The sequence below is a fragment of the Equus quagga genome, chromosome 4, assembly GCF_021613505.1.
Source record: "Equus quagga isolate Etosha38 chromosome 4, UCLA_HA_Equagga_1.0, whole genome shotgun sequence".
In the NCBI taxonomy this organism is placed as follows: domain Eukaryota; kingdom Metazoa; phylum Chordata; class Mammalia; order Perissodactyla; family Equidae; genus Equus; species Equus quagga.
In genome coordinates, this window is record NC_060270.1 from 40514134 (window position 1) to 40529208 (window position 15075).

The following is a 15075-nucleotide window of genomic DNA, read 5'->3' on the forward strand; positions in this document are numbered from 1 at the left end:
AACTCGTTACTGCCACCAAGTTCGAGGAATAATTCATTCATTTGAAAGGAGACTTCACCATTCCAACAGTTCAACATAATATTAGGGAACAGATTATCTAGGAAGGGTACAGTGACGCTGTTTCTAGGCACAAACAGACATAATATAACACATAATAGAGTTTCTGTCTACTTTTTAATTTTCCCGTACAACCCACTGGGGCCATTTTGAGTGGAAGCAAGTGGTCCACACACTTCACGAGCCCTTAGGGCACCATGGTGTTTTAGCATAGTTTAAGAATTGAAATTTATAATGACAATCCTGAGATAGTAGAAAAGTTAAATTATATTTAGGAGCCTATTTAAGATAACTGGACGAAGTATGATGCATTTTAGAAATATTAGTACAAATAATAAAAATAAAAACAAAGTGATTAAGCATCTGTTTTATGGACAATCTGTTCATGTGTCACACCTCATTGCTTGATGATGCCCAGCAAATCAGACAGCTCAGGAAATCAGCATTGGAAGGTTTACTAACTTCCATCTCAAATTATTTTTTAAAAAATGCATCTACCTTTCTTTTAAAAAGTCTATAATTCTTAAAAATGTACAAAGCCATGTTTTTAATACCAGTTTATAATTAATATAGGTAAGTAACTATTTCATGGTTTATAAGACTCATTAGAAAGTTACAAATTTAATGAACTTTTAAAAATAGTACTCAGGATTTTTGAATCCTGATATGATTGAATAATTGATAAACTTTGGAACAACATATTTTCCTTAAGTTATTAAACCACTGAGTTGGGCACCAGAGAGACGGAGACTCTCTGTAGGTATATTTCGTTATAGTCAAACCTTAAATAGTTAAATAGGATAATAGAGACAAAAGATAATAAACTTCCTACAACACTGATAGCTTTAATAATGTAAAAATAATACTGATGGTGATAACTTTGAAGCGCTACAAGATCAGTAGTCAACAAATACTATTTTTTTAAGTAAAACATAACACAAAGGCATGATTGTATATTAATATATCCCAGGAAGTATTTACAACCAACAGTGTTTACATAATTATTTAAAAATTATCTCTGTTAATTAGAGTATGTGATCAATTCATATAAATATCCCATTTCCCAAGTATTTTTAAATCCATTTCATTTCTTATTTTTAGATAAGTAATGAATTCTATCTTTTTAAGTCTCACCATATAAATTTTGGTTTTCTGCAGTTTCCCTAGACCAATGTAATATCTGAAAACTGCTGACAACAATGTTTTCTCCCAGCACATTCCATGAACTGACTTTCTTACAACTTGTAAGCATCACCGACTACACGAATCACAAAGTCTAATGTGGTGTAGGTTTCAGAGAAGTGAAATTAATAATACCTAATCTAATTTTGTGGGAATTTTGTTGTTTTTTTGTCTAATGGATTATTTCAAGTATTTTATAATATTAAAATTTGAGAAGGCTTTCTGACTTGTATATTTTTCTGTAGTCTCTCTGCAAAGCCAGGGAGCATGAGATTGAAAGCGAAGAACATTTTAAGATCATTGCTGAAAGAGAACTGGGGCGAGTGAAGGATGAGATCCAACGGCTGGAAGATGAGATGGTTTCAATACGGGAAAAGAAAAGTGATAAGGAAGTATGTGTTGAAATGTTACTTAAAATTTTGTGCTATTGTTCCTTCTCCCCTCGCCAAATCAACATTGATTTTGATTCTGTATGGGAAAGGCATTTATTAGTTTCCTGACGTTTATGTAACATTTTTTTTGATCAATGAAAGGCACATGGAGCTGTAATTTGAGTGAAAAATGGTAGAATGTTACATTTATTTTCCAAGTATTCATTTACCAAATACTCATGGAGCCTTACTATGTGCAAAGTACCATGCTGGCTGCCTGTTATATGATACTAGGAAAAATTTATTAATAAGTGCTGCACTTTTAAAAGGCACATTTAAGAAAATCACTTTTAATTTTGAATTTCGTTTTTTGTTCGAAATTTTTACCTTTCATATTGATTTATCAGCTTGTGACTCTAATATTAAATTACTGTAACCTGTTTTTCTCTTTCCCTTAGTTTTTAGTTACCTGATTTGGGTGCTCTTTCCAAATTCATTTCTTCTCTTTACATATGCATATACGTATGGAAATGTACACACACATATATATGTATGCATATTTTATTACTTATGTATGTTTGCATATTGATCTGTTTTGCTTTATGAATCTAGTTTTGTTAAATGAATATATTTACAGAAATATTTTTATTTCCTTTACTATATTTATTTCAATTAGAAGTGCTTCCAAAATTTCTATGTAAGAGGCCTCTTGGAGGCAGCAGTCTGACTGGAAAGGGGCTAAAGGGGACTTGTCTTGGGCTGGAGTTAGCGTATCAGGCACGTTATTTTTACTAAGATCGCATATCCACTTGGAGTGCTTTTGGCACAGTGACTAGTGAGATTGCTCTGGAAGAGCTACCCTAAAGCCTTTATAAGCAAACTTTGGTTCAACTACTGTTCTTAACGTTGTATAATCGTCTCCCTATTTCACAACTAAAGAATTAAAATATAGGGGCTGGCCCGGTGGTGCAGCAGTTAAGTGCGCATGTTCCGCTTTGGCGACCCAGGGTTCGCGAGTTCGATCCTGCGTGCGGACATGGCACCACTTGGCACGCCATGCTGTGGTAGGCGTCCCACATATAAAGTAGAGGAAGATGGGCATGGATGTTAACTCAGGGCCAGTCTTCCTCAGGAAAAAGAGGAGGATTGACAGCAGTTAGCTCAGGGCTAATCTTCCTCAAAAAAAAAAAAATTAAAATACAAGTATGATAGTTATATAATTAACTATGGTATGTTATATACATCTGGAGGGCAGAGACAGGGACGAGATTTCTTCTTTACTGTTTAATATGTAGTATGTAATGTTATGTTTTATTTAGTTTGTATAGTATATAATGTTTTGTAAACTCTCCCTTCCCCCTCTCTTTGGAAATTAGAATAACATATTTAAAACTACTCAAAAATTGGATGGTTTGAAACGTCAAATGAACTGGGACCAGCAAGCATTGGAGGCCTGGTTAGAAGAATCGGCTCATAAAGATAGTGATGCCCTCACTCTTCAGAAGTATGCACAACAGGATGATAATAAAATTAGGGTGAGGAATTATAAGTTGTAATGTTAGGTTTTCTTTCAGTCTGTAGTGTGTCAACCTTTTTACCTAAATCAGACTTAGAATTTTAAAGCAGTAGTTCTTAAACTTTTTTGAGTCAGGGACTCCTTTAAGAATCTAATAAAACCAAGTATCCTCTCTCTAGAAGAATGGCTATATTCAAATACCCACAAAATTTTGCTCAGTCTTATAGATCCTCTGAAGCCCTTTGGCCTTTTAGGGATCCATGGACTCCGGGTTAAGAATCCTGATTGAGAAGGGTTCTCAAAAACAATTCAGAAAAGAAAGTTTTGTACTAGAACTATGTATAAGTATTTGAACTTCTTTTGTCCAAATAATAGTTTGAACGTTGCATATCATTTTTACTGATTTGAGACTATAGTAGTACTGGTTATTTAATTACTATAACCATTACTTAAAATCTACTTGTAATTAAATCTGATAATACTTTAGTATTATGGAACATGCTATTTTCTAATAGATTTAATACCAAATGCTTTATTTTAAATAATTTTAAATGGCAAGTTATTGTTTAATCCTTTTTTCTAACCTACTTTAAAAAGTATTGAAAGCCTTTTTAGAAACAATTGAGTTTTCATTGCAGCCCTTTGGGGTAAAAGATAAAGAACATATATATATATATATTATTTTGTAGTTGCTTTATATATCAAGTACGTGTGTATCTATGATATAATAATGCTTAATGTGAGATATGCTAATGGATTTTAAGTTAATAAAATAATTATGAATATGTTTGTGTGTAAATACATCATAGGCGCTGACTCTGCAATTAGAAAGACTGACTTTGGAATGTAATCAGAGAAGAAAGGTACTTGACAACGAACTTACAGAAACTCTAAGTGTGCAGGTTGGTTTAGTGAAGATTTTTATTTCTTAATTGTCAAAGTGATGGTGGCAAAAGCACTTAAATTCACAGAAATGTTATTTGCTCTCTATTTGACAGTTAGAATTGGATAAAGCAGCACAAGATTTTCGTAAGATTCATAATGAAAGACAAGAACTCATTAAACAGTGGGAGAACACAATAGAACAGATGCAGAAGAGGGATCAAGACATCGATGAGTGTGCCTTGGTAAAGTAGTTGTTTAGTCCTTGCAATGTTCAGCTGTTTATTTATCTCTTTTGTATTTTAATCATTTCAATGTAAGTCACACTGTTATTTGAAAGTCACTTTTGTAGCAGGATTGAATAGTTTTGGTAAATGTTTTCCAAAGCTGACTCTGTATCCATTTAGAAATGTGATTTTATGAAGAGTATGGATTTATGGCATTATAATGCTGAAGACTGGATCCTGCCATCTCTGAAATGTGGAACAAGAGGAAGTCAGTAGATAATGTTATTGCAGTAAAACTAATGCCTGACTTACACACAGTTGTCCAAACTGCCTTGGATTTAACGTGTGTGCTATTTGCAGTGATCACAGATGTGGGGAAATGAGCCACGTGGATATAGCCAAGAAACAAGGAGGGAGAGTCAGGAAAGAAGCCTAGACTACAATAAAGTTTCACTGGTGAAGCTGAGGCACCAATAATGAGGTAGAAGCTCAGAAGGGGAGGAGAGGAATACCTCACTGATTAAACATAGACCCAGTGTTATCTTTTGCTACTTTCAGAGGTATTTTAGGAGAACTTTTTTGGGAAAACATTAAGGGGTAAAATAGTGGTGAGTAAAAATGGGATGCTTAGGGAAGTTGAGAAGGAGAAGGAGTTGAGGAGGAAAGAAGATAGATGAGAAGACGTGTTATCTTCCTTTCTGAATCTACTCCACAGAAAGGCATTTGGCAAGCAGCTCAGGTCACTGGGAGTTTGGAATTCCAATACCTGGATGCAGTTTACTTGTTATATGTAACTTGTTATATGTAAATGTGTTATATTCTTTTATTTTAAATGTTTGTAAGTAACCAACATTTTGTCAACAAAATGGCCTATGCCTTCCTAGGAGAGACAAGGAAGAGCCGATCTGGACTGTGAGTTCCTCTTAATTTTTAATGCTGACTTGGTTTCTCTTTCTTAGCTTCTTGTTGCTTTCAAACAACAAGTCCTGACTGCTTCCTCTGTGTAAATCAAATGTGCCAGAGCCAAGATTGCAGATCCATAACTGTATTCTCATACACCACCGCAGCTAAATTCACTCAGCCTGCTGATTTGGCAGAATACACAACTTGTAGCTCCCTGGTCATATTCACAGTGACTCCTGTTTGCAGGTTGACATTTCCTGGCTGTCTATATTGTAAGAGACTAGGGAGGGTGCCAAGAAGTGGCTCCATGGGTAGTGGTATGCTTCTCAGTGTTTCACAACTGGCTCCCGATCTGTAGCATTTCTGATTTCTGTGGTGAAACTACTTCCAGACCAACGCGACTCCCCTGGGCACAGAGTTGAGAGGAGATGTGTGATCAGTTCTGGTGAGCCAGTGAGAGCCTGCCCACGCCACTAGAGGATTTCCTTTGAGATTGGACCCTTTTGTTCCTCTTCTTCCAAAGACAGTTCCTGCCTTTTCAGTGTCTTTTTGGCAGGAGTCTGACCATAATCCTGAAATTGGCTTCTAAAAAGAATTTACATTATTTAGAAAAGAAAAAATATTTTTCTATTATGCTTTTATTCCAGTGTAGAGATTTTGAGATATTACTTATAAGCATCACCTATATGAAAACATCAACTGTGAATAGATAACACTGTTAAAAAGTGTGAATATTGAAGTTGGTTTTAAAGCACCAGATTAAGTGGTAGATAAATCACATACAGCAGGAAATTCTAGAATGATCATTTGACATATATAAACTTAGGAGGTTTTATTTGTCCTTTGGTTGAATGAACACAGCCATATATAAAATGCTACAATTATAGAATGCTAATTGTTACAGAGAACATATGGGAATGCTAGATTAAACAAATTTAAAATGTTTTTTTAAATGCAGTGCATCTCAAATATATACCTATTTAATATGCTAATATGTACAATATTACATGCAGCATTTCTAAAACGTAATGATTTCAGAATCATTACCTACCTTCCGTCCTCCAACACGGCCTCCTGGGATTAGTTGTTTGGTGGGACTTCATATTAGAAAATTGGGAAGAAATACATTTTAGGGTAAATTTTCCTTCTCCCTCCAATTCATCCAACAATATTGCCACGAGAATCACTTGTGAAAACCACATATGATCTTTTTATTCCCCAGCCCTAAAATCTTGTTTGTTCCACATTGCTTGAAAATTGAGCTTCTTTAACAGGGCGATGGAAAAGTTGATTTTCTTCACAATTTGGCCCTAACCTCTACCTTTTTTGGTCTCATCCCTTTCATCTGTATCTACCCCTTCTTCTTCTTCTTTTTTTTTTTTTGAGGAAGATTGGCCCCAAGCTAACATCCATGCCCATCTTCCTCTACTTTATATGTGGGACACCTACATATACACAACATGGCATGCCAAGTGGTGCCATGTCCGCACCCAGGATCCAAACCAGCGAACCTGAGGCCGCAAAGTGGAACATTTGAACTTAACCGCTGCACCGGGCCAGACCCTACCCTTTCTTAATATATTCCCATTACCTGCCTGCCCTCCCACCCTACACTTTAACCAGATTATTTATCCATCTCCATTTATCTTTTTAGGCCCAACTCAAATGAAGCCTTTTAGATAAAGCCTTTTAATGATTCCTCTTGGGTAAACTTCATCATCTCTTTGTTCCCATGGTTACTTTGTCCACATCTCAGTTACTATTTTGAATATTGTTTATTTTGTATCCTCAAGATCAGCAAAAAGCCTGAGTGAAGGCATTCCTATTGAAACTAATAACTGAAATGTAATTCTCAAAATATGAAAAAACTGGTCCTATGAAATATTTGGAAAATTTTATTGAAATCCAACTTTCTATGTGAAAAATATTCAACACTGCTATATTTTTTAGATGTCACCTTTCATTTGTAAGAGATTGACATTTTTCTCATCTCTTTAGCAAAGTACTAGACAGATCAAAGAAAATATAGAGATCTTTAAAAATATGAGCTTATAGATATTGGTTTGTAGCATATTAATATTTTGCTCTTATTCATATAAAAATAGTCTCTCTTGGGGCCAGCCTGGTGATGTAGCCATTAAGTTTGCATGTTTTGCTTCTCGGCGGCCCAGGGTTCTTGGGTTCGGATCCCAGGTACAGACATGGCACCGCTTGGCAAGCCATGCTGTGGTAGGCGTCCCACATGTAAAGTAGAGGAAGATGGGCATGATGTTAGCTCAGGGCCCGTCTTCCTCAGCAAAAAGTGGAGGATTTGCAGATGTTAGCTCGGGGCTAATCTTCTTCTTCAAAAAAAGTAATAAAAATAAAAAAATAGTCTCTCTTCAAAAAAAATTCTGTTAACTTTTGGTAAAATAAATACTGCGTATAGTAATAAAAATAAAAATTAAGTTCCTTTTAGTTTTGTTTGCCATATTAAACACATATTTAATGTATTTTTTTAAATTTTAGGCATTGGCAAGGATAAAGCAGGAAGCAAGAGAAAAAGAAAGCTTGGTTAAGGAAAAGATCAAGTTTTTGGAAAGTGAGATTGGAAATAACGCAGAGTATGAGAAAAAAATTTCTATTGCTGATCGTAAAGTTTTAAAATGTAGAATGGAATATCAGCATCATGAAACTAATAGAACTGAGCTGAAGGATGAGGTATGTCAACTAAAAAGACTGGTTTGTCTGTTTATGAGAAATTACTGTAAAAATAAACATAAAGGCTCTCCTTTGATCAAGGAACTGCCCTCTAGTGCTCTTTGTGACATCCCTTCATGTGGTGGAACTTTTAGGATACTCTGATTGAGCCCCTGATTGGCGAAGGCAATGGGGATGCTGTTCACGTCACAGGTGGGTGTGAAGGGCTCCCTCTGGAGTTGTGCAGGGTCCAACTTCCTGTCACACATGGTGTTTTGTAAGTGCTCCAAGGCAAAAGGCTCCTGAAGGGTCTAGACTGGACGTCCTGAATTATAAGATAATCAGCAAACGGGCAAAAGTGAAGATGCATATTGACATCAGTGATGACTTGAAATGTCTGTCTAGTGCTGCGTGCTGATGGTCGTTTTAACTCTCAAATTCTAGGTGGACCTACCTGCTCCAGTTCAGTTTCTCACCTTGTTAGGGGATAATATTTCAGAGTGGTAGTGGGACAATGTAGTGATAAAATACCTTGAAACAGGCTAAGAGAACAAAACTTCTCCTCCTTTGTTCTTTTCTTCTTTTGCAGGCATACATGCCAACTAGATTATTCCATAGGGAGAGTAGAGATCCCCTTAGTTAGCAATAAAGGGATCTTTATGAAATTTGTACCTTGAGGCTATTTTATCTGAGGTTACCACTGTTTAGGTGGGAAGTTAGAATATTGTAGAGAATTTTATTCTATAAGTTGTTATGCTTTTTATTTCTGATAAAGAAGAAAGGATTATTTTTTTATCTGTCCAAAGAGAATAATTATGTAAGATCCTGAAAACGTAAAATAAATGAATTTCTTGCCTAGATTAAATGTCACTGCTAATAGCTCATTCTTAAAAATTTTAAAGTTTAAACCAATTGCAGAAAAGAATACAGGGATTTATTTATTCATTCATTCATAATTTGTTTATTGAGATATAATTCACCATTTTAAAGTATACAATTCAGTATTTTTTAGTATATTCACAGAATTGTGCAACAACTATCTAATTTTAGAATATTTTTGTTACTTCACAAAGCAACCCCATACCTATTAGCAGTCACTCTCCTTTCCCCCTCCAGCTGGCCCCTGGCAACTACTAATCTACCTTCTGTCTCTATGGCTTTGTCTGTTTTGGACATTTCGTATAATGTCCGAAGTAGAAAGGTGGTAGAAATCATATAATGTGGGGTCTTTTGTGTCTGTATTCTTTTCCTTACATGCTGTTTTCAAGGTTCATCTATATTTCAGTATGTATCAGTACTTCATTTTTCTCCAGATTTTTTTGTTGTGGTAAAATACACATTAACATACAATTTACCAACTTGACCATTTTTAAGCGTACAGTTCGGTAGTTAAATGCATTCTTAATGTTGTGCAAACATTACCACCATCCATTTCCCATAACTCTTTTCTTCTTCTAAAACTGAAATGCTATGCCCATTAAACAGTAACTTCCCCTTCCTTCCTCCCTGCCAACCCCTGGCAACCACCATTCTACTTTGTCTCTATAATTTTGACTACTCTGAGTACCTCATACCAAAGGAATCATGCACTATTTGTCTTTTTGGGACTGGCTTATTTCACTTAGCATAATGTCCTCAAAGTTCATCCATGTTGTAGTGTATGTCAAAAGTTCATTCCTTTTAAAGGCTGAATAGTATTCCATTGTGTGTACATATATACCACATTTTGCTTATTCATTCCTCCCTTGATGGACACTTTGGTTGCTTCCATGTTTTAGCTATTGTGAATAATGCTGCTATGAGCATGAGTGTACAATTATCTCAGATTTTCTGGATCATATGGTAATTCTATTTTTAATTTTTTGAGGAACTGCCATACTGTTTTCCACAGTGGCTGTACCATGTTACGTTCTCACCAACAGCGTTAGATTTTTCCACATCTTCGCCAACAGTTATTTATTTATTTTCTTTCTTTTTTTTAAAAAAAAAGATTTTATTTTTCCTTTTTCTCCCAAAGCCCCCTGGTACATAGTTGTGTATTTTTAGTTGTGGGTCCTTCTAGTTGTGGCATGTGGGATGCTGCCTCAGCATGGCTTGATGAGTGGTGCCATGTCCATGCCCAGGATTCGAACCAGCGAAACCCTGGGCCGCCAAAGTGGAGCACGCAAACATAACCACTTGGCTACGGGGCAGGCTCCTATTTATTTATTTTCGATAGTAGCCATCCTAATGGTTGTGAGGTGGAGTTTCATTGTAGTTTTGACTTGCGTTTTTTAAATGATTAATGATATTGAGCATATTTTCGTTTGCTTATTGACTATTTGTGTATCTTCTTGGGAGAAACGTCAAGTCCTCTGCCCATTTTTGAATCAGATTTTTGTTATTGTTTTTGAGTTTTAGGAGTTCTCCATATATTGTGGATAGTAATCCCTTATCACATATATGTTTTGCAAATATTTCCTCCCATTCTGTGGGTAGCCTTTTTACTCTGTTGATAATGTCTTTTGATGCACAAAAGTTTTTAATTTTGATGAAGTTCAGTTTGTCTGTTTTTTCTTTTGTTGCCTGTACCTTTAGTGTCATATCTGAGAAATCTTTGCTAAATCCATTGCTCTGAAACTTTTGCTCTAATGTGCTTTTAAAATATGTATGTAGGTCTCTGTAATTTGCCAGTATTATTCAATAAGTCATTTAAAAGTTAATATTAAATCAAGAAGAGAAACCGTTAATACATATTACAGAAACATGGTTACTGTGTTTATACATGTGATGTAGGTTAGAAATTAAAGTGTTTAGAATAGAACTTCTTAGTACTGAAGTTAATTTATAAGATATAGAGTAAATATGTAATTTCTATCTGTTAACTAATTAAATAGCTGGATTCTTTAAAAGCCACTGTTAATAGAAGTTCCAGTGATTTAGAGGCTCTGAGGAAAAATATTTCCAAAATAAAGAAGGATATTCTTGAAGAAACAACAAGGTAAGAAAAAGACTTTTAAATATGTTTATAATTTTTGACTACATCTGGAAAAGTTATTAAATTTTTTTTGTTAAATAACTATAAAATTATGGCTACTAAATTATTACATTAAAAACATTTCTTGGACTTTTTTATCAAAAATACTCAGGAGCAATATTTTTATGGTTTATTAAATATATATTGGTGATAAAAAGGTTTATGGCAAAAGACACCTTTCAGTTATATGAAGAAATCTTAGGGTAAACTATACCTCATTTGTTTGCATGCAATACTTTTTAGGCACATTTTCTGTTTTTTCCTCATAAACCGTCTCTAGGTTACACAAAATTAAAAATCATAATCAGATTGCAAAAGATAAATTAAAGCATATAACTGAGAAAACTATGTCTATAGAAGAGAAAGCTACCAATTTGGAAGATATGCTAAAGGAGGAGGAAAGAGGTGTAAAGGTAAAGTCTAGTTTCCACTTTTAAAAACTCAGCAAATTTAGCAATAGTGAATTAATTGAGACCAGAGGAGTAGGAGGTCTTTTAAGAGGCTCTGCTTTCTGGCGTGATCACATTTGTAAAGAGGGCTGTTGGACCTCTTTTTATGCATTGCTTTTGAAGATGTTCATGACCTGCTCTCTTCTTAAGCTCCAAATTCTCCATTTCTTCTGCTTTCAGCATTGAACTTTGATGTCTTCTTTTAAAGGTTGCCCCTCTGCCTGAGATTCCATGCCTTCCCAAAGCCTACTGTGTCCATGTCCCTGTTTGTCACCCATATATATGCGTGTTCTTATATTGCAGATGTACCTTGAAAAGTGCCCTTGTTTTACAACTGATTTCCACCTGATTATCATCTTTTGTGTTTTTTTGTGATCAAATTCCTCCCAATGGTCTACATTCATTACCTGTATTTCTTCATCATCTACTATCTCTTTAACCCCTTACCATTTATTGGTCTGGCACCATATATTGGTAAATAGGCTCTTAAATGCTATCGCTTTCCTAACTCTACTGGCGTCCCTTTCTACCTTAATCTCTTTGGCATGTCGGTAGGTAGCATTAAAGCTAATTTTTGAGGAACTGGCAAGGCTGGTTCACCATTTCCTCTTTGAAAACTCAAAGTGACTTGTGTGGCCTGACGCTGTAGGTACTACTTCTTGCTTTTACTCTTTTTTTCAGGGGGGCAGGGGAGGGACATCTGAAGCTGGTGGTAAAATCTCTCATTTGCTGAGGCTCATATCAAGTGTGGTTTCACTTGTATTCGGATAGAATTCAGCTGTTGCATGTTTAAAATTCCTGAGTAGTGAAGTCATGCAGCAATCTTGACTTGAGTCCTATTTGATTACAAATCATACAACATTATTTTTAAAGAAAAAAGTTATTTTATTTTTTTTCCTAACAGCACAATTTTCTGTAGCACATGAGGTGGGACATTATTAGAATTTATCAGAAATCCGTAAAGACTGTGAAATTTGTGTGAACTAGACCTTTTGATGACAGAATGAAAAATGAGTGACATTTTTGAAGAAATTAGCTGAGTTAGGAAAAAATAAGATTGGCAGCGTGTGTACTGATTGTGCTGTAGCAGGGTGGTGGTCATAATCTTGGCTTTTGTAGCTGTTGGTTTTTGTCTGTTTGAAAAAATCCCAACCCTATATGTTTTGGAGATGTACTGTTATCCACCACTAAGCACTGACTTTAAAACTCTGCTAGGTAATCTTTGAAAAGGTCTTAAACCCAATGAAAATTATCTATTATTTGAAAAACAATGCATTTTATAAGATTACATCAGATTATACTTCTTGATTTGTGGAAATTTAAGTGTGCCAATCACAGACTTCTTTTGTTTCATAGTAAGATTCATTGGTTGCTAAAGGGAAATATGCTTATCTGAGTATAAGAGCACAAAAGGAAATTATTTCAACCTTTTTTTTTTTCCTGAGGAAGATTTGCCCTGAGCTAACATCTGTGCCAGTCTTCCTCCATTTCTTTTTTTTTTTTTAGTGTGTGGGCTGCCAACAAGCATGGCCACTAACAGAGTTGTGTGGGTCCATGCTGGGGAACTGAACCTGGGCTGCTGAAGCAGGGTGTGCTGAACTTAACCACTAGGCCACTGGGGCTGGCCCTATTTCAACATTTTTAAAATGATAATTTTCAATAGATCTTGGCATGGTAGATCTGTTTGAAGCCTAGAATACATTGGTTATGAAGCCTTGAGGTCAAGACAGATCTGCCTCCTGGGAAAGGAGCAGTGGGAATAGGGCACTGGTTTCTATTTCCTAGAGGGCTGTACATGTAGGGAGGGCAACTGGAGGCAAGGTATGAATGAGGGGTAGTGCCAATTGTGTTTTGGGGCCAGCCCCTACCAGCTCACAAGAGCTGATAGTTAAATTTTCTGGAATTTTGCAAGTTGGCTGCTAAACATAGCTACTATTAAAAAGTAAATTATAGGGCCAGCCCAGTGGCGCAGTGGTTAAGTGTGCATGTTCTGCTTAGGTGCCCCGGGTTTGCTGGTTTGGATCCCGGGTGTGGACATGGCACTGCTTGGCAAGCCATGCTGTGATAGGTGTCCACATGTAAAGTAGAGGAAAATGGGCACAGATGTTAGCTAAGGGCCAGTCTTCCTCAGCAGAAAGAGGAGGATTGGCAGTAGATGTTAGCTCAGGGCTAATCTTCCTCAAAAAAAAAAAAAAAGTAAATTATATAGACTTAGAATTAAAACAAATTATATTAAAAACAAAAGTAGTAATTACTCAGCACTCATCACTTCCAAGTTATTTTACCATTATCTATGCTCTTAAGGTTACTTAAGATTACTTACATCTATGTGTCCCTATAGTGGAAATAAACCATAATGGTCTCCTACTGCATCTGTCTTCCCAACTGTGCATTTAGTGGTATCATATTCGTAGCTTGAAATTGGCCATAGTGGGAGTGTTTACACCATGGAAATCAGCCTCTTCCTCCTCACCTCCCATTCACTGGGAAGCTGGTGGTTAAACATTTACCTGCTCACCACTGGATAGTGCCCAAAATATGGTAGGAGACTGGGGGATGTGATTTCTTCCCCGTAACATCCTCAAGACTTCAGTAAATTTTGTGAACTTATAAGCTGTGTGTCTCCAGCATATTTTATTTCTAAGGAAACCAGTGGAGTGGCCAAGTTCTAAGGCTAGCGTAGCATAGGATAGAATTAAGATGACAGATGGAGATGCATGATACAGGAATAGAGAACTACTAGTCTACTGGAGGAGAGCAGACTACAAGAAGTGTTGGGAATTTGTTGAAATTGTGGGAAGGGCTTTGTATTCTCAAGGGCTGAAATGTTGGGGGTTCGTTTATAAGCCCCTAAATTATAATGTTCATATATTAAAACAGTTTAAGGTATTATAATTTCATTAATCACTATTATTCTGATCCTCAGGAAGTGGAAGTTCAATTAAACATAGTGAAAGATGTGCTGTTTAAGAAAGTTCAGGAATTACAGGCTGAGACAACGAAAGAAAAAGCAGTTGTATCAGAAATTGAAGGAACCCGTTCCTCTCTGAAGCACCTCAACCATCAGTTACATAAACTGGACTTTGAAACCTTGAAGCAGCAAGAAATTATGTACAGTCAGGTAGATGTTATTCTTATGATTATCTTCCATATTGATTTGTTATAGTTGTAATGGTCAAGATCCTGCAGTGTCCCAAGGAAACGAAGATTGCTAAGCCCTCTTGGAAGGAGAGACAGCTGCCGAAGATGGGTTGTCATGTTAGGTCAGTAGTGGAGTGAGGGGCCTTCAAAGCTATTTTTTTTCTTGATCTGAAATGAACAGTTAAGAGGATAGACAACTCTAGTGAGGGAGAACCATGCTTTAAAGGAGCCTGGGGCAATTGCACCTGTAGTAAAACAAAACAAGGATTGGGATATCTGAAACCTAGAAAACCATGTGTTGATTCTTAGTTGTGCAATGGCTTCCCCAGCCCTACCCCTAGACCAACAGTTAAAAGTATTTTTTAGTTTTTCCTTACTTGTTCTATGTATGTATTCTGTCTCATGTTAATTTCTTAATGTCTTCCCTCTTTACATCTTAACTCCCCCCAATATATTCTTAGTTTCTCAAGATTACAGATGCTAAAGTATAATTTAAAAAATAATTTATTAGAAGCTCATCATATTTGAGCCTTTTGTGGCTAATAATTTGTGATTCTATCATTTTTTTTTGCATGTACCCTCAAAAATCCATGTCCACGTAAGTCCAGTGTATTTACTGAGGTTCATCATGGTAGTATGTAAGATAAATAGA

General features: G+C 35.9%; 1 protein-coding gene across 3 annotated transcripts in view; it reads left to right on the top strand.

Annotated features, from left to right (window-relative positions):
• CCDC39 (coiled-coil domain containing 39) overlaps positions 1-15075 on the top strand; it is a 41852-nt gene that overhangs the window by 4973 nt on the left and 21804 nt on the right. For 2 of the 3 annotated variants that reach the window (XM_046659711.1, XM_046659712.1), the window contains exons 3-10: positions 1485-1631; positions 2987-3145; positions 3936-4028; positions 4125-4253; positions 7647-7838; positions 10694-10797; positions 11114-11246; positions 14209-14403. In XM_046659711.1, the coding sequence (XP_046515667.1) occupies positions 1485-1631; positions 2987-3145; positions 3936-4028; positions 4125-4253; positions 7647-7838; positions 10694-10797; positions 11114-11246; positions 14209-14403 (1152 nt within the window). The remainder of the gene's footprint in view (positions 1-1484; positions 1632-2986; positions 3146-3935; positions 4029-4124; positions 4254-7646; positions 7839-10693; positions 10798-11113; positions 11247-14208; positions 14404-15075) is intronic. The other variant, XM_046659714.1, reaches the window with a different exon arrangement.